The 20,504-nt window shown below is 47.9% G+C and overlaps 1 protein-coding gene and 1 long non-coding RNA gene across 3 annotated transcripts in view; one reads left to right on the forward strand and one right to left on the reverse strand.

Annotated features, from left to right (window-relative positions):
* ADCY6 (adenylate cyclase 6) overlaps window positions 1-20,504 on the forward strand; it is a 421,005-nt gene that overhangs the window by 262,966 nt on the left and 137,535 nt on the right. For both annotated transcript variants that reach the window (XM_063952744.1, XM_063952743.1), the window contains exons 4-5: window positions 838-987; window positions 1,276-1,397. In XM_063952744.1, coding sequence (XP_063808814.1) covers window positions 838-987; window positions 1,276-1,397 — 272 coding nt within the window. The remainder of the gene's footprint in view (window positions 1-837; window positions 988-1,275; window positions 1,398-20,504) is intronic.
* The window catches only part of LOC135014662 (uncharacterized), an 83,987-nt gene that overhangs the window by 60,543 nt on the left and 2,940 nt on the right, over window positions 1-20,504 (reverse strand). The window contains exon 2 of the long non-coding RNA XR_010213086.1: window positions 827-963. This is a non-coding gene — a long non-coding RNA (uncharacterized LOC135014662). The remainder of the gene's footprint in view (window positions 1-826; window positions 964-20,504) is intronic.

Below are 20,504 nucleotides of genomic sequence, written 5' to 3' on the forward strand. Positions count from 1 at the left end.
ACGCCTGCGTTTTTTAGCACACTCCTGGAAAACGGTCAGTTACCGCCCAGAAACACCCACTTCCTGTCAATCACTCACCGATCAGCAGAGCGATAGAAAAGCATTGCTCGCCCTTGAGTAAAATAGCATAGTTTTGTGTGAAAGTACTTCGCACGTGCGCACTGCGGCCCGTACGCATGCGCAGAAATTCCGATTTTTAGCCTGATCGCTATGCTGTGAACAACGGCAGCTAGCGATCAACTCGGAATGACCCCCAATATGTGTGTTATCAGAGGCGTCACTATGGGGGTGACCACACCCAGCTGTCACGCTCGAAGTGGGTGACACCAAAATGCCGTCTCCTCCGTAGTGACAGGGAGCCAGGTGCTGCACTCTGACATTCACGTGCATCTCCCTGCTCCTATCCCTGAGGGCGAAATCGCAGTGCAGGCAGAGTCTCCAGGGACAGCGCAGCTTCTCTAGAAATGCTGGATACGCCCCCTGAGTAATGTTATCGGGGGCTTCTCGTGAGGCCACTCCCCCGTGTTGAGGCAAATTATGGCTTCCGATTAAGGTCACGCCTCCTTTATACTAGGCCACATCCTCCTTTTGGATGCACTTGCCTAAGGCTCTATATTGTGTGCATCGGGTGTCACCAGACAGTGATGCCTCTGCATGTTATACAAAGAACTATAAATACATGACTTGTTCACAGAATATCTGGATATGTTCAGCACTGACAGCCACTGTTTTAGATTGTGAATGAAAAGCCATCAGCATGAATATGTTTCTATACCCTCACAAGGTATATACAACTTGGCTGCTTGTTTCCTAACATTTGTTTCACCTTTTTTCCAGCTAAGCGCCAACGTGCTGATCTTCCTCTGCACAAACATCATTGGCATTTGCACCCATTACCCAGCAGAGGTGTCCCAGAGACAAGCATTCCAAGAAACAAGGGGCTACATCCAAGCCAGGCAGCACCTGCAGAGGGAGAACCAGCAGCAGGTTAGTGTTGCATGCATACCACATGTGCTATAGCAGGTGTGTGTGTGTGTGTGTGTGTGTGTGTGTGTGTGTGTGTGTGTGTGTGTGTGTGTGTGTGTGTGTGTGTGTGTGTGTGTGTGTCAGGATTTGATCTCAGTCTGTACGTAAGTGTGTAAGGCTGATGTGTTCTAGTTATGGTTGATCACTTAATGACCCTTTTAATCCCTTTGAATAGTTAGGTCCCTAAACTGTTAGTTATATTTATAAAGTTTTTCATTCATCCATGACTGTCTCTGCTCTTCCATGCAGGAGCGCCTCCTACTGTCTGTGTTACCACGTCATGTTGCAATGGAAATGAAAGAGGATATCAACACCAAAAAAGAGGACATGATGTTCCACAAAATCTACATACAGAAGCATGACAATGTCAGGTAAATGTGCAGCTCAATGTCTTTTAAATAAGTAGATTTCACTATCTGGGATATTAATAGGTTGTGAGCTCAGCTGTAGAATAGAGAGGAGGAATGTTAGTTCTGTTGAGGCGGTTTACTGTTAAAGCTGTAAAATGTTTGTGTTCCTTCCGTTCTGGGTTTTTTTTTTGTTTTTTTCAAGCTGCTGTGAATGCTACTATGAATCATCTTCAGTTTGCTAAGTGTCATACAGCTGCCACTGCAACCACAGTCACATGACATGTATGTGTGCAGAGTGGCTTAGGTACCCTCCTCTCAGCATCCTCATTCAAAGCACAGTTCCCTCGCTCTCCTACTTCCTCTGCCAATGTATATAAGAAGAAAGGGCTGTGAGTCAGATCGCGTGACCTTCTCCTTGGGAACAAGCTTGCATTCCAGCTGAAAGACTGTGCAGCCATATAAGTGTCCCTCGCACACAGATTTTCGCATAGGAAAGAGTTATAGGAGGTCAACCTATAAAAGTTATCAGATTATGGTTAAACAGATGGGGGGGAAAAATATGTATAAAAAATAAATAAAAATAAACATGAGTATGTGATCTCAGCTTTAAAGAGCACTTAGTGTACACACAATTGAGGCAGCAGTTTTCTGATTCTTACCTTAGTAATGTCTCTAGGTACTAGTGAACTGTCTTCTCATGAATATTTCTTTATTTATTACCAGTTATTTATATAGCGCACACATATTCCGCAGCGCTTTACAGAGAGTATTTGGTCATTCACATCAGTCGAATTGCTCCAGACCACAAAATTAGGGCTTTCACTTTAAGTACATGACTGGTAACGTTATAAATAAAAAAAAAGGTCTGTAAACTTACTTTAAGTTCTGGGTTGAATGACTGGAGAAGATTTAGGGGTATATGCAATTGCGGTCGAATTGACGCGAAAGTCGAAAAACGGGACATTTTCGACAAAAAAAAACATGTCGAATTGGATTCGTCAAGGTACAGTACTTTTCGACAAAATACCTTCCGTTTCAGATTCGACTTTTTGCAAATCGACATTTTCAAAATTCGACATGTCTGCAATGGTCAAAATGCGGCTTTTCGACAAAGGTATATTCAATAGAAGAATGACGATTCGACAACAGTGCTTTTTGACAGCAATTTCGTCATTTTCAGTCCGCCTCACTTTGCTGGCGGGATCTAATAAAAAAAATTTTAAAAATGGGGTTTTTTTTTGCTTTTTGGATTGCTAATAGCATATCTATTTATTTATTTATGAAGGGATTATCTACTTGGTTTGTCTTTTTTTGACTCACAAGTATTATTTAATTGATTTTTTAAAAGAATATTTTTTTCTTCACTCTGCTGAGGGAAATGTACCCATGATTTCACAGTTTTACCCAGGATACACTTCTGCAAAGCCACTCCAGTATTGGACCAGTTTACCCCACTCTACCATGAACGTCCTACTTGTGATGTGGACCTGAACCACCGCCATGTTAGTCACTCTTTCAGGTGAGATTTATTGGCCAAAACTCCATCTTGTCTGAGTAACCTGTGTATATGCGCAGTGTTGCTGGGACCTTTTGTTCTTTCCCAGGGTGGAGGAAACGCTCTCAAATTAGCTCCTCATTCTCTTCCACAGGTCTTGCGGAGTATCCTTCCCAAGGTGCAGGAACCAGCGTGGATGAAGTGACAGGACAGTTCCCCTGCTGTACCTTGTGTTTGGATGACACAAATACCTGGAACTTCATACTATTCTCTTCCACAGGTCTTGCGGAGTATCCTTCCCAAGTGGCGTGGATGTGAAGAGACACGACATTTCCCCTGATGTTCCATGGGCGACCTACTTGTGATGTGGACCTGAACCTCCGCCATGTAGCAGACAACCCCCCTCAGGTGAGATGTATTGCCCAAAACTCCCTCTTGTCCAAAGTCACCTCGGCATGTCCAAAGTGCAGCCCTCCGGCATTTGCAAAACTGCACATCCAATCATGCCCTGACAGCAATGCTTACGCTGTGTCAGGGCATGCTTGGATGTGTAGTTTCTCAAGTGCCGGAGGGTTGCATTTGGGACAAAGGCCACTGTAACCTGCTTGTGTCAAAGTGTTGCTTGTACCTTTTCCTTTTCCATAGAAGGGTGACACTATTACCAATACCTGGAACCTCATACTATTCTCTTCCACAGGTCTTGCGGAGTATCCTGCCCAAGTGGCGTGGATGTGAAGAGACACGACATTTCCCCTGATGTTCCATGGGCGACCTACTTGTGATGTGGACCTGAACCTCCGCCATGTAGCAGACAACTCCCCTCAGGTGAGATGTATTGCCCAAAACTCCCTCTTGTCCAAAGTCACCCCGGCATGTCCAAAGTGCAGCCCTCCGGCATTTGCAAAACTGCACATCCAATCATGCCCTGACAGCAATGCTTACGCTGTGTCAGGGCATGCTTGGATGTGTAGTTACGCAAGTGCCGGAGGGCTGCATTTGGGACAAAGGCCGCTGTAACCTGCTTGTGTTAAAAAGTGTTGCTTGTACCTTGTCTTTTCCATACCAGGGGGACACTATTACCAATAGCTGGAACCTCATACTATTCTCTTCCACAGGTCTTGCGGAGTATCCTTCCCAAGTGGCTTGAATCCTCATGGATGAAAAGGGACACGACCGTTCCCCTGCTGTACCATGGGCGACCTAACACAATACCACTGCATCTCCTATTTTACATTGTATTTACTAATAATTTAAATAAAAACCACACAAAACTTCTCATTTTAAAAATTTATTGAAGAAATATATAAAATTGTATTTTATTTTTGAAATAAAAAATAAAATGTAATAAAACAAAAAAGTAGTTTGTTCTTCTTTACATTCTTTTCTTGTGTAGATATCTGTGGAAAAAAAAACATATTAAGTAAAGACACTAATGATGTCATGTTCATTCCTTTCCCAAGAACATTTGTGGAACCACACAATCCAGCATGACCCATTGCTGGGCTGTGTGGTTCCACAAGGGCAGGCGGTCCAAAGTGGAATAGTGGTGTCAGTGGTCAGCACTTTAACACGCCTGCACTCGTGGAACCACACAGCCCAGCATGACCCATTGCTGGGCTGTGTGGTTCCACAAGGGCAGGCGGTCCAAAGTGGAATAGTGGTGTCAGTGGTCAGCACTTTGACACGCCTGCACTCGTGGAACCACACAGCCCAGCATGACCCATTGCTGGGCTGTGTGGTTCCACAAGGGCAGGCGGTTCAAAGTGGAATAGTGGTGTCAGTGGTCAGCACTTTGACACGCCTGCACTCGTGGAACCACACAGCCCAGCATGACCCATTTGTGGGCTGTGTGGTTCCCCAAGGGCAGGCGGTCCAAAGTGGAATAGTGGTGTCAGTGGTCAGCACTTTGACACGCCTGCACTCGTGGAACCACACAGCCCAGCATAACCCATTGCTGGGCTGTGTTGTTCCACAAGGGCAGGCGGTCCAAAGTTTCTTGAATGTATACATTGAAACATGGCTTTACTCACCTTGGTACGCACAACACGAACTATGCCGTCCACTTCAATTTTCCACCCAATCCTATGAATAAGCCAAAAATAAACACTAGTGAATAGTAAATTCACACAACAGTGAAAGCCTATTGTACACCAATACAAAAAGGATTTTTTTTGTAAAAAAAAAAAAAAAGTGGTATCAGAATAGCTGTTTGGCCCATCATACATGTAGCCACAAGGAGCTTTCATCCGTTACCACACGCGCCCGCATACATGCCCGCGCATGTATGCCTAGACATAAAGCTCCTTGGTAGTACCCGGTCACGGGTGGGCGAGCCCAACACAAATATAAAACAATAGTAAGAAAAAAAAAACTAATGGGACGGGGAGAAAGGGATACATGAAAAACATAAGAGTAAATAAAACAATACGACCGGGCTTATGGTGGTTGTCCGTGCGGATCCTCTTCTTCCTCCTGATGGGGTGTTGATGCCCTGGGCGGCTGGGGAGTGTATTGACTTGGCCTCGGTGCCCGTGCGGGTGTAGATGTTGCGGCCGGTGTTGGTGGTGGAGGCATCTGGTGGGTGGGGTACATCCCTGTATATCCTTGGTACAGCTGTGACCGTCTATACCAGGATGGTGGTGGAGGAAGGGAAGGAGGCGTCCATGTGGCTTGTGATGGCGGAAGTGGTGGATCACCAGCGTGTTGATGAGCTGGCTCTGGGAGCTTATCGTACATCATCTGCAGTGTGGTTGCGATGATCTGTTGGCTGGATGCTGAATGTCGTTGGCTCTCCGACATGTTGTCAACGCTGTGTGCCAGGCATGATGTGTTCTCCACCAGCCGGTTGATGGCTTTGGCCAGAATGTGAAGGATGTCCATAGTCTCCCTGTGATCTTCTCATCTGGTCTTTTGCGTTTCTGCCGTGCTGTCGGCATGAGCCTTTTGCATTTCAACCAGACCGTTTGCCATCTTCTCCATTATCTTCTCAATGGCGTCCAGTCTGGTTTCAACAACATTCGTGTAGGTATCCTGGCGGGCAGTCATCTCTGCTGCCAGGGTGTGTACCCTCTGAACATTTGAGGGATCCTGCCCTTCCTGTACGTCTGCCACCAATTGCATTTGTGCAGCTGAAAAGAAAATTAGAAATTAGTATACACATTCATACATTTGTTTGAAGGCTCACAATTCGATATTTACTCACAGGGATGTAGAAACAGCAGGCTGCTGCACTTCCACCTCGTCATCCTCTGACGAATCCTGTAGGAGATCCGGCCTGTAGAAGGAACCAATCCCCAACGCAAGTCCTCTGCTGGTCCATGGCACCTCTGTTTGCAATAGAAAAAAAATTAAAGTTAATAAACTATACAAAAATGGTGCACCCTCCCATCCCCCCCCCCCCCCCCAAAAAAAAAAAATACAAACCTTCTCCATCCGGAGGTGCCGCTGCTCCAGGAGCTTTGCTTGTCCTCAATTCTGGAGACTTTTCAAGGGTCCGGCTGGATACTTCTGCACGGCTGTCTTCAAACCCAAGAAAAGTCTCATCCGTTAACCCTGTAGACTCAAACAGTTCGGGTGATGGGTCCACAAGGGTAGTGTCTTGTTGAGGCTCTTCTGTCACAGTCCCAGAGCTCCTGGAGAGATGACGATCTGGTGATGGCCTGCGCGCAGGAGATGTAGTTTGGAGCCCATCTGGTAGTGTGGTCGCCGACGGTGTCTGGCGCACAGGTGACGTTCTGCACGCTGATGTCTGACGCGCAGGTTATGGTCTGCGCGCTGACGATGTCTGGCGCACAGGTGACTTTCTGTGCGCTGATGACTTCTGGTGCGCAGGTGACTTTCTGCGCGCTGACGATGTGTGGCGCGCAGGTAATGATCTGCGCGCTCCCGATGCTTGCTGCGCAGGTGATGGTCCGCGTGCTGCTGCCGATGCCTGCTGCGCAGGTGATGGTCCGCGCGCTGCTGCCGATGCCTGCTGCGCAGGTGATGGTCCGCGCGCTGGCGATGTCCTGCGCGCAGGTGATGTCCTCTGGGCAGGCGTGTCTGTGAAAAAAAAAAAACACATTAGCAGATAAAAAAATAAAAAAAAGATTTAGTACAGCTCATGTGAATGTATTCTTACCATCAGGCCTCCTTTTGGTTTGCTTATCTCCCGCCGTCTTCTGGGCGTTTCTTCCTCCTCGGGAAAGCCAGCAGGACGGCTGGAGTCCACACCTCCGCGAACTCCTTGGACCATGGCAGGATACATGCGCCTTTTAATAACGTCCTCCCAGGGTAGCCACTTCAGATTGAGAGCCGGACCACCTCCCGTAGCTGTCTCATGTCGGCGCTGAATCCCCATCTTCTTTTTGGTCTGTCTGCGGCAATCACTGTACCGCTTCGTGCAGTTTCTGGTGCTCCGGCGGTTTCCAGATACTGCAGTGACTTGTTTCGCGATGGCATCCCAGATGTTTCGCTTGGTCTTAGCTGCTGTGGTCTGTGCCCTTGGTCCATACAGAACGTCGTAGGACCTGTCGACGCCATCCACTAGGGCACAGTTTTCTGCCTCAGTGTATCTGGGTCCACGCAGCTTCTTCGGTCCGCCATCTTCACCAGAGGCTTCCTCCTCCGACTGCTCCTCTGGCTGGCTTCTTGCCTTTAGGGATTAAAAAAAAAAAACATGCATTGAATAAGATCGGTATGTACCTGTGAGTGTCAGTATCCCTGGCAGTGTGCAAAGATACCTGTAGGTGTGCATGGCAGTGCGCAAACTAGGGTGTGTCAAGTTGGATGCTATTGTGTCTGCAGGTGTTGTCAGTATTTACCTTTCTAGGCTTTTTCTTTTTCTTTGACTTATCCATTTGTTCCCTTGACGACCGCGGCTGGTCACTGCATGCCTGGTCGGTCGTATCCTCCTCCTGGGTCGGCTCCCACTCCTCGTTGCTATGCAGGGAAAGTTCTTCTGAGGGGTGGGATCGGGCCCGCTTGTCCCTGGACATCTCTGTTGTAAAAAGAAAAAATATATATTTTTACAAATTTAACACACATTACAAAATTACATGCAACCACACGTCATGCTGCTGGGACTCCAGTTCTCAAGCAGGACCAAACACACATACAAATAAAAAAAAGAATAGAAAAAAAAACCAGCCAAATAAGCCAAAACCCCCGTACAAGCATCCCTGCACATGCTGGAGGTTAACCAGTGCTAACACAAAATGGATGACACAAACAAAATGGCTGACACAAACAAAATGGCTGACACACACAGTCACCCCAAATAAGCCAAAAAGCATCCCTGCACATGCTGGAGGTACACCAGTGCTAAAATAGGAGCAAAAAAACATGTTTGGCAAACAAACGACATGACATGTCGACCGCATGGCTGACAAACTTGCTCAAAGTCACCCCAAATAAGCCAAAAAGCATCCCTGCACATGCTGGAGGTACACCAGTGCTAAAATAGGAGCAAAAAAACATGTTTGGCAAACAAACGACATGACATGTCGACCGCATGGCTGACACAAACTCGCTCAAAGTCACCCCAAACAAGCCAAAAAACATCCCTGCACATGCTGGAGGTACACCAGTGCTAAAATAGGAGCAAAAAAACATGTTTGGCAAACAAACGACATGACATGTCGACCGCATGGCTGACACAAACTTGCTCAAAGTCACCCCAAACAAGCCAAAAAACATCCCTGCACATGCTGGAGGTATACCAGTGCTAAAATAGGAGCAAAAAAAACATGTTTGGCAAACAAACGACATGACATGTCGACCGCATGGATACCGACATGCTCTAAAATCACCCCAAACAAGCCAAAAAGCATCCCTGCACATGCTGGAGGTACACCAATGCAAAAGCATGACCCAAAAAGTCATTAAAAAAAAAAAAAAACCGTGAAAAACTACCCCAAAACACAAAACTCAAAAAAAAAAAAAAATGCAGCAATACATGCAGGAGCTATACACATACCTGCACATATATATATACATACCCCAAACACTCCAAAGCAACGCCACATGTACACCTCATGGCAACCCCCACTACACAAACACATACATGCAACACCAGGCCCACATGTGGTACTTACCTAAATATGTAGAAATCGCTCCAAAAACGACTCTTCTCCGGGGTAACAGGTATCCTGTCTGTCCTGGATTAAAGCCTGCTGGGTGTCCAAAACTATACCACAGCAAACAACCAATTTGCTAGCTCTGCACCTCCACACACCTCTCTGCAGGTTCACAAAATGGCTGCTGAGCACGCAGCAAACAAGCCCTAATAAAGGGCTCAAAACGGCGGGAAGTCGAATTCAGGACGCCCACTACTCGACGATTGGTCCGTTATTCGACAAGGGGAGTGTCGAATGCGTTTTGTATTGAATATGTTTAATTCATGGTCCCGGCGGGAGGGCTGCGGCTGTCGAGTACAGTCGAATTTTAAAACGGACGAAAAAAAGGCGCAATTCGTCCGGAATTGCATATACCCCTTAGTATTTTAATTTTGAATATGTTTGTTAAACATAGTAACAAGATTAACCTGTATCGGCCGCCAGATGGAGGTTAGCGGGCTTGACTAGGATAACACATTTGCTCTCAGGTGGGAAGGTTAAATCTTTTAATGAACTCAGGGAGGGCACTGATATTCCTGCGACAGACTTTTGGTTCTACCTCAAGACGCGTCATTTTATTTTGTCACAGAGGACAGCTGTTGCACTAACAGGAGACATCACACCTTTTGAAGTAATGTGTTCCCAGTCTTCCGAACCCACCCACGTTATATCGGGTATTTTAAGATACTATTACATGGTCATTTCACTGAAGACCCTTCTTTTTGTAAATGGGACACTGACATCATTCCCCGAGGGATACATATTAATTGGAAAAGAAACTGTGAAAACTGTAGGTGATAGAAACACAATTCAAATTGCTTACTAGGTGGTATCGATGCCCCTGCCTTTTGCATAGGTTCTTTCCTTCTGTGTCCCCCCTGTGTTGGAGGTATGGAAAAGAACGAGGCACCCTCATTCACATATGGTGGGACTGCCCTCTGATTGCTGTTTTTTGGAACAAGGTTATTCAAATTTCCTCTGAAATCCTGGGGTTCCAGCAGAGGCGTAACTAGGGATTTTGGAGCCCAGGGCAAGAACAATAATGGTGCCCCCCTACAAAGGAAAGTATGTGCGCACGCCACCAGTGCGCACTGAAAAAAATGGGATGTGTTCCAGAAGGGGGGCATGGGATGTGTCAACATGACACGCCAGCTGTTTCATGTCATACTGGGAACATTCTTTTCAATTCCACATGCACCTTACCATCATCATCTCCTGCACAAATAGGTGTAATTTTTGAAGGGGGGGGGTATGGAAAAGTGAAGGGTGAAATCATGCACGTGTGCTCCGGAAAAGGGGGCGTGGCCACTCAACAGGGGCGTGTCCTTCAGTGTAGTAATACCCCTTATACTCTCTAGTACTGGTGCCCCTTTCAAATTTTAGCACACGGTATGAGCCAAAATTCACATTAAAGCACACTGAATGAGCCGAAATTCACATTATAGCACACTGAATGAGCCGAAAATTCACATTATAGCACACTGAATGAGCCGAAATTCACATTATAGCACACTGAATGAGCCGAAATTCACATTATAGCACACTGAATGAGCCGAAATTCACATTATAGCACACTGAATGAGCCGAAATTCACATTCTAGCACACGGTATGAACCGATATTCACATTCTAGCACACGGTATGAACCGAAATTCACATTCTAGAACATGGTATGAACTGAAATTCACATTCTACGACACGGCATGAACCGAAATTCACATTCTAGGACACGGTATTCTAGAGGGGGGACATGGGGGGAGATAGCAAGGGTGCATGGAGAGAGAAGCATACAGAGAGAAAGGAGGCATGAAGAGAGATGGGGCATTCGGAGGGAGAGAGGAGGAGGGCTTGGAAGAGAGGAGCATGAGGAGAAAGAGGCATATGGGGGGAGAGAGGCAATGGGGAGAGAGATTTCAGCAGCAGCACAATGAAGAGAGGCTCTGGAGAGCATACATACAGACAGTACCTTCAGGTCGGGAAGCAGCTCCGTGGTGTCACAAGCTGGGCGATCCGGTATTTGCAGTGCTCTCAAAGGCTTCTAGACCCCGCAGTAAGATAAGACTTAAGATAAGCCGGAGACGCGGGAGGATGAGACGCGGGAGATTTGACGGGGATAGGCAGAGTTGCGCAGCAGCTGATCCAGGAGTCCAGGACAGACTCTTCAGACTTATACTGTCCTGGACTCCTGGATCAGCCACTGCGCAACTCTGCCTATCCCCGTCAATCTCCCTTTCTCTCTGCCTGTCCAGCTCCGGGAGCGTGACACTGTCACTGCGGTCACGCTCCCGGCTCCCAGCAGCAGCACACATAGGACGGAGGCAGCGAGCTGTATAGTTCACCGGCGCTGTGCGGCGCAATGGTAACGGGCGGCAGCAGCGCTATGGTAATGGGCGGCAATAGCGGGGGCCTGCTACGACCCCCCTTAGTTACGCCTCTGGGTTCCAGGCTCCTATTGAGCCTGACTTCTGGCTACTCTCCCATACTACAATCTCACTAGCAAAGTATAAACACTCCCTTCTCAAATACCTTAATAACACAGCGAGAGCTGTAGTACCAGTTCATTGGCGGTCTCCAGACCCACCCCCAGGATTTGGGAATGGTACCAGAGGATAGAATTTTATAGAACTATGGAAGATATTTTTCATTCAGTACTGGAAAAACACTCTGATTATGTCGCTACATGGTCCTCTTGGTTAGATTTTAAATCTACCTCCACCAGACACCACTAGCCTTACCATAATACTGATTACCTATATAAGTCATTACACTGAATTGATGACGCACTTGCTATTGGATGCGATTGGTTCGCTCACTCATTCCCCCCCCCCCTTTTTTTTCCTTTTCCTGACTCTACCCTCTCCCACCCATTATACCCTTTGTCTTGTCTTGTTCTTGTTTATGTAAGTTGTGGTTTCAATGTATTTCTCTATCGTCCTAGTGGATGCTGGGGTTCCTGAAAGGACCATGGGGAATAGCGGCTCCGCAGGAGACAGGGCACAAAAGTAAAGCTTTCCGATCAGGTGGTGTGCACTGGCTCCTCCCCCTATGACCCTCCTCCAAGCCAGTTAGATTTTTGTGCCCGGCCGAGAAGGGTGCAATCTAGGTGGCTCTCCTAAAGAGCTGCTTAGAAAAGTTTAGCTTAGGTTTTTTATTTTACAGTGAGTCCTGCTGGCAACAGGATCACTGCAACGAGGGACTTAGGGGAGAAGAAGTGAACTCACCTGCGTGCAGGATGGATTGGCTTCTTGGCTACTGGACATCAGCTCCAGAGGGACGATCACAGGTACAGCCTGGATGGTCACCGGAGCCTTGCCGCCGGCCCCCTTGCAGATGCTGAAGTAAGAAGAGGTCCAGAATCGGCGGCAGAAGACTCCTCAGTCTTCTAAAGGTAGCGCACAGCACTGCAGCTGTGCGCCATTTTCCTCTCAGCACACTTCACACGGCAGTCACTGAGGGTGCAGGGCGCTGGGAGGGGGGCGCCCTGGGAGGCAAATGAATACCTATTTTGGCTACAAATACCTCACATATAGCCTCCGGAGGCTATATGGAGATATTTAACCCCTGCCAGAATCCGTTAAGAGCGGGAGACGAGGCCGCCGAAAAAGGGGCGGGGCCTATCTCCTCAGCACACAGCGCCATTTTCCCTCACAGAAAGGCTGGAGGGAAGGCTCCCAGGCTCTCCCCTGCACTGCACTACAGAAACAGGGTTAAAACAGAGAGGGGGGGCACTAATTTGGCGATATGCTTATATATTAAGATGCTATAAGGGAAAACACTTATATAAGGTTGTCCCTATATAATTATAGCGTTTTTGGTGTGTGCTGGCAAACTCTCCCTCTGTCTCTCCAAAGGGCTAGTGGGTCCTGTCCTCTATCAGAGCATTCCCTGTGTGTGTGCTGTGTGTCGGTACGTGTGTGTCGACATGTAGGAGGACGATGTTGGTGAGGAGACGGAGCAATTGCCTGTAATGGTGATGTCACTCTCTAGGGAGTCGACACCGGAATGGATGGCTTATTTAGGAAATTACGTGATAATGTCAACACGCTGCAAGGTCGGTTGACGACATGAGACGGCCGACAAACAATTAGTACCGGTCCAGACGTCTCAAAAAACACCGTCAGGGGTTTTAAAACGCCCGTTTACTTTAGTCGGTCGACACAGACACAGACAGGGACACTGAATCCAGTGTCGACGGTGAATAAACAAACGTATTCCTTATTAGGGCCACACGTTAAAGGCAATGAAGGAGGTGTTACATATTTCTGAGACTACAAGTACCACAAAAGAGGGTATTATGTGGGATGTGAAAAAACTACCATAGTTTTTCCTGAATCAGATAAATTAAATAAAGTGTGTGAGTTCCCCCCGATAGAAAATTATGGGCGGTATACCCTTTCCCGCCAGAAGTTAGGGCGCGTTGGGAAACACCCCTTAAGGTGGATAAGGCGCTCACACGCTTATCAAAACAAGTGGCGGTACCGTCTATAGATAGGGCCGTCCTCAAGGACCAGCTGACAGGAGGCTGGAAAATATCATAAAAAGTATATACACACATACTGGTGTTATACTGCGACCAGCGATCGCCTCAGCCTGGATGTGCAGAGCTGGGGTGGCTTGGTCGGATTCCCTGACTAAAAATATTGATACCCTTGACAGGGACAGTATTTTATTGACTATAGAGCATTTAAAGGATGCATTTCTATATATGCGAGATGCACAGAGGGATATTTGCACTCTGGCATCAGGAGTAAATGCGATGTCCATAACTGCCAGAAGATGTTATGGACACGACAGTGGTCAGGTGATGCAGATTCCAAACGGCACAAAGGTGTATTGCCGTATAAAGGAAGAGGAGTTATTTGGGGTCGGTCCATCGGACCTAGTGGCCACGGCAACTGCTGGAAAAATTCACCGTTTTTTACCCTAAGTCACATCTCTGCAGAAAAAGACACCGTCTTTTCAGCCTCAGTCCTCTCGTCCCTATAAGATCATATCTGCCCAGGGATAGAGGAAAGGGAAGAAGACTGCAGCAGGCAGCCCATTCCCAGGAACAGAAGCGTTCCACCGCTTCTGACAAGTTCTCAGCATGGCGCTGAGACCGTACAGGACCCCTGGATCCTACAAGTAGTATCCCAGGGGTACAGATTGGAATGTCGAGACGTTTCCCCTTCGCAGGCTCCTGAAGTCTGCTTTACCAAGGTCTCCCTCCGACAAGGAGGCAGTATGGAAAAAAATTCACAAGCTGTATTCCCAGCAGGTGATAATTAAATTACCCCTCCTACTACAAGAAAAGGGGTATTATTCCACACTATATTGTGGTACTGAAGCCAGAAGGCTAGGTGAGACTTATTCTAAAAAATTTTTTTTGAACACTTCCAAAGGTTCAAATCAAGATGGAGTCACTCAGAACAGTGATAACGAACCAGGAAGAAGGGGACCATATAGTGTCCCGGGACATCAGGGATGCTTACCTCTATGTCCCAAATTTGCCCTTCTCACTAGGGGTACCTCAGGTTCGTGGTGCAGAACTGTCACTATCAGTTTCAGACGCTGCCGTTTGGATTGTCCACGGCACCCCGGGTCTTTACCAAGGTAATGGCCGAAATGATGATTCTTCTTCGAAGAAAAGGCGTCTTAATTATCCCTTACTTGGACGATCTCCTGATAAGGGCATAGTCCAGGGAACAGTTGGAGGTCGGAGTAGCACTATCTCGGATACTGCTACAACAGCACGGGTGGATTCTAAATATTCCAAAATCGCAGCTGATCCCGACGACACGTCTGCTGTGCCTAGGGATGATTCTGGACACAGTCCAGAAAAAGGTGTTTCTCCCGGAAGAGAAAGCCAGGGAGTTATCCGAGCTAGTCAGGAACCTCCTAAAAACAGTGCATCATTGCACAAGGGTCCTGGTAAAAATGGTGGCTTCCTACGAAGCAATTCCATTCGGCAGATTTCACGCAAGAACTTTTCAGTGGGATCTGCTGGACAAATGGTCCGGATCGCATCTTCAGATGCATCAGCGGATAACCCTATATCCAAGGACAAGGGTGTCTCTCCTGTGGTGGTTATAGAGTGCTCATCTTCTAGAGGGCCGCAGATTCGGCATTCAGGATTGGATGCTGGTGACCACGGAGCCCAGCCCGAGAGGCTGGGGAGCAGTCACACAAGGAAAAAATTTCCAGGGAGTGTGATCACGTCTGGAGACTTTTCTCCACATAAATATACTGGAGCTAAGGGTAAATTTATAATGCTCTAAGCTTAGCAAGACCTCTGCTTCAAGGTCAGCCGGTATTGATCCAGTGGGAAAAACATCACGGCAGTCGCCCACGTAAACAGACAGGGCGACACAAGAAGCAGGAGGGCAATGGCAAAAACTGCAAGGACTTTTCGCTGGGCGGAAAATCATGTGATAGCACTGTCAGCAGTGTTTCATCCCGGGAATGGAAACTGGGAAGCAGACTTCCTCAGCAGGCACGACCTCCACCCGGGAGAGTGGAAACTTCATCGGGAAGTTTTTTCCACATGATTGTAAACCGTTGGGAAATACCAAAGGTGGACATGATGGCGTCCCGTCTGAACAAAAAACGGGACAGGTATTGCGCCAGGTCAAGAGACCCTCAGGCAATAGCTGTGGACGTTCTGGTAACACCGTGGGTGTACCAGTCGGTGTATGTGTTCCCTCCTCTGCTTCTCATACCTAAGGTGCTGAGAATTATAAGACGTAGAGGAGTAAGAACTATACTCATGGCTCCGGATTGGCCAAGAAGGACTTGGTACCCGGAACTTCAAGAGATGCTTACAGAGGTCTTATGGCCTCTGCCGCTAAGAAGGGACTTGCTTCAGCAAGTACCATGTCTGTTCCAAGACTTACCGCAGCTGCGTTTGTCGGCATGGCGGTGGAAAGCCGGATCCTAAGGGAAAAAGGCATTCCGGAAGAGGTCATTCCTACCCTGGTCAAAGCCAGAAAGGAGGTGACCGCACAACATTATCACCACATGTGGCGAAAATATGTTGCGTGGTGTGAGGCCAGGAAGGCCCCACAAAGAAATTTCAACTCGGTCGTTTCCTGCATTTCCTGCAAACAGGAGTGTCTATGGGCCTCAAATTGGGGTCCATTAAGGTTCAAATTTCGGCCCTGTCGATTTTCTTCCAGAAAGAATTGGCTTCAGTTCCTGAAGTCCAGAAGTTTGTCAAGGGAGTATTGCATATACAACCCCCTTTTGTGCCTCCAGTGGCACTGTGGGATCTCAACGTAGTTCTGGGATTCCTCAAATCACATTGGTTTAAAACCAGTCAAATCTGTGGATTTGAAGCATCTCACATGAAAAGTGACCATGCTCTTGGCCCTGGCTTGGACCAGGCGAGTGTCAAATTGGTGGTTTTTTCTCAAAAAAGCCCATATCTGTTTGTCCATTCGGACAGGGCAGAGCTGCGGACTCGTCCCCAGTTCTCTCCCTAAGGTGGTGTCAGTGTTTCACCTGAACCAGCTTATTGTGGTGCCTTGCACCTACTAGGGACTTGGAGGACTCCAAGTTGCTAGATGTTGTCAGGGCCCTGAAAATATGTTCCAGGACGGCTGGAGTCAGGAAAACTGACTTGCTGTTATCCTGTATGCACCCAACAAACTGGGTGCTCTTGCTTCTAAGCAGACTATTGCTAGTTGGATGTGTAATACAATTCAGCTTGCACATTCTGTGGCAGGCCTGCCACAGCCAAAATATGTAAATGCCCATTCCACAAGGAAGGTGGGCTCATCTTGGGCGGCTGCCCGAGGGGTCTCGGCCTTACAACTTTGCCGAGCAGCTACTTGGTCAGGGGCAAACACGTTTGCTAAATTCTACAAATTTGATACCCTGGCTAAGGAGGACCTGGAGTTCTCTCATTCGGTGCTGCAGAGTCATCCGCACTCTCCCGCCCGTTTGGGAGCTTTGGTATAATCCCCATGGTCCTTTCAGGAACCCCAGCATCCACTAGGACGATAGAGAAAATAAGAATTTACTTACCGATAATTCTATTTCTCGGAGTCCGTAGTGGATGCTGGGCGCCCATCCCAAGTGCGGATTATCTGCAATACTTGTAAATAGTTACAAAAATCGGGTTATTATTGTTGTGAGCCATCTTTTCAGAGGCTCCGCTGTTATCATACTGTTAACTGGGTTTAGATCACAAGTTGTACGGTGTGATTGGTGTGGCTGGTATGAGTCTTACCCGGGATTCAAAATTCCTCCCTTATTGTGTACGCTCGTCCGGGCACAGTACCTAACTGGCTTGGAGGTGGGTCATAGGGGGAGGAGCCAGTGCACACCACCTGATCGGAAAGCTTTACTTTTGTGCCCTGTCTCCTGCGGAGCCGCTATTCCCCATGGTCCTTTCAGGAACCCCAGCATCCACTACGGACTCCGAGAAATAGAATTATCGGTAAGTAAATTCTTATTTTTGTTGTACTTATTTCTCTGACGTCCTAAGTGGATGCTGGGGACTCCGTCAGGACCATGGGGATTAGCGGCTCCGCAGGAGACAGGGCACAAAAGTAAAAGCTTTAGGATCAGGTGGTGTGCACTGGCTCCTCCCCCTATGACCCTCCTCCAAGCCTCAGTTAGATTTTTGTGCCCGGCCGAGAAGGGTGCAATCTAGGTGGCTCTCCTAAAGAGCTGCTTAGAGTAAAAGTTTGTTAGGTTTTTTATTTTCAGTGAGTCCTGCTGGCAACAGGCTCACTGCTACGAGGGACTTAGGGGAGAGAAGTGAACTCACCTGCGTGCAGGATGGATTGGCTTCTTAGGCTACTGGACACCATTAGCTCCAGAGGGAGTCGGAACACAGGTCTCACCCTGGGGTTCGTCCCGGAGCCGCGCCGCCGACCCCCCTTGCAGATGCCGAAAAGTGAAGGTCCAGAAACGGCGGCAGAAGACTCTTCAGTCTTCATAAGGTAGCGCACAGCACTGCAGCTGTGCGCCATTGTTGTCAGCACACTTCATAGCAGCGGTCACTGAGGGTGCAGGGCGCTGGGGGGGGGGCGCCCTGGGCAGCAATGATAGTACCTTATTCTGGCTAAAAATACATCACATATAGCCCCTGGGGGCTATATGGATGTATTTAACCCCTGCCAGGTCTCAGAAAAAACGGGAGAAGAAGCCCGCCGAAAAGGGGGCGGGGCCTATTCTCAGCACACAGCGCCATTTTCCCTCACAGAAATGCTGGTGGGAAGGCTCCCAGGCTCTCCCCTGCACTGCACTACAGAAACAGGGTTAAAACAGAGAGGGGGGGGGCACTTATTTGGCGATATGTATATATATATTAAAATGCTATAAGGGAAAAACACTTATATAAAGGTTGTCCCTGTATAATTATAGCGTTTTTGGTGTGTGCTGGCAAACTCTCCCTCTGTCTCCCCAAAGGGCTAGTGGGGTCCTGTCCTCTATCAGAGCATTCCCTGTGTGTGTGCTGTGTGTCGGTACGTGTGTGTCGACATGTATGAGGACGATGTTGGTGAGGAGGCGGAGCAATTGCCTGAAATGGTGATGTCACTCTCTAGGGAGTCGACACCGGAATGGATGGCTTATTTAAGGAATTACGTGATAATGTCAACACGCTGCAAGGTCGGTTGACGACATGAGACGGCCGGCAAACAAATTAGTACCTGTCCAGGCGTCTCAAACACCGTCAGGGGCTGTAAAACGCTCATTTACCTCAGTCGGTCGACACAGACACGGACACTGACTCCAGTGTCGACGGTGAAGAAACAAACGTATTTTCCTTTAGGGCCACACGTTACATGTTAAGGGCAATGAAGGAGGTGTTACATATTTCTGATACTACAAGTACCACAAGAAGAGTATTATGTGGGGTGTGAAAAAACTACCTGTAGTTTTTCCTGAATCAGATAAATTAAATGAAGTGTGTGATGATGCGTGGGTTTCCCCCGATAGAAAATTATTGGCGGTATACCCTTTCCCGCCAGAAGTTAGGGCGCGTTGGGAAACACCCTTTAGGGTGGATAAGGCGCTCACACGCTTATCAAAACAAGTGGCGGTACCGTCTCCAGATAGGGCCGCCCTCAAGGAGCCAGCTGAGAGGCTGGAAAATATCCTAAAAAGGTATATACACACATACTGGTGTTATACTGCGACCAGCGATCGCCTCAGCCTGGATGTGCAGCGCTGGGGTGGCTTGGTCGGATTCCCTGACTGAAAATATTGATACCCTTGACAGGGACAGTATTTTATTGACTATAGAGCATTTAAAGGATGCATTTCTATATATGCGAGATGCACAGAGGGATATTTGCACTCTGGCATCAAGAGTAAGTGCGATGTCCATATCTGCCAGAAGATGTTTATGGACACGACAGTGGTCAGGTGATGCAGATTCCAAACGGCAATTGCCGTATAAAGGGGAGGAGTTATTTGGGGTCGGTCCATCGGACCTGGTGGCCTCGGCAACAGCTGGAAAATCCACCTTTTTTACCCCAAATCACATCTCAGCAGAAAAAGACACCGTCTTTTCAGCCTCAGTCCTTTCGTCCCCATAAGGGCAAGCGGGCAAAAGGCCAGTCATATCTGCCCAGGGATAGAGGAAAGGGAAGAAGACTGCAGCAGGCAGCCCATTCCCAGGAACAGAAGCCCTCCACAGCTTCTGCCAAGTCCTCAGCATGACGCTGGGGCCGTACAAGCGGACTCAAGTGCGGTGGGGGGTCGTCTCAAGAGTTTCAGCGCGTAGTGGGCTCACTCGCAAGTGGACCCCTGGATCCTACAAGTAGTATCCCAGGGGTACAGACTGGAGATTCGAGACGTCTCCCCCTCGCAGGCTCCTGATGTCTGCTTTACCAACGTCTTCCTCCGACAGGGAGGCAGTATTGGAAACAATTCACAAGCTGTATTCCCAGCAGGTGATAATCAAAGTACCCCTCCTACAACAAGGAAAGGGGTATTATTCCACACTATATTGTGGTACTGAAGCCAGACGGCTCGGTGAGACCTATTCTAAATGGGAAATCTTTGAACACTTACATACAAAGGTTCAAATCAAGATGGAGTCACTCAGAGCAGTGATAGCGAACCAGGAAGAAGGGGACTATATGGTGTCCCTGGACATCAAGGATGCTTACCTCCATGTCCCAAATTGCCCTTCTCACCAAGGGTACCTCAGGTTCGTGGTACGGAACTGTCACTATCAGTTTCAGACGCTGCCGTTTGGATTGTCCACGGCACCCCGGGTCTTTACCAAAGTAATGGCCGAAATGATGATTCTTCTTCAAAGAAAAGGCGTCTTAATTATCCCTTACTTGGACGATCTCCTGATAAGGGCAAGGTCCAGAGAACAGTTGGAAGTCGGAGTAGCACTATCTCAAGTAGTTCTACGACAGCACGGGTGGATTCTAAATATCCAAAATCGCAGCCGTTTCCGACGACACGTCTGCTGTTCCTAGGGATGGTTCTGGACACAGTCCAGAAAAAGGTGTTTCTCCCGGAGGAGAAAGCCAGGGAGTTATCCGAGCTAGTCAGGAACCTCCTAAAACCAGGAAAAGTGTCAGTGCATCAT

The sequence above is a fragment of the Pseudophryne corroboree genome, chromosome 2 (genome assembly GCF_028390025.1).
Source record: "Pseudophryne corroboree isolate aPseCor3 chromosome 2, aPseCor3.hap2, whole genome shotgun sequence".
In the NCBI taxonomy this organism is placed as follows: Eukaryota; Metazoa; Chordata; class Amphibia; order Anura; family Myobatrachidae; genus Pseudophryne; species Pseudophryne corroboree.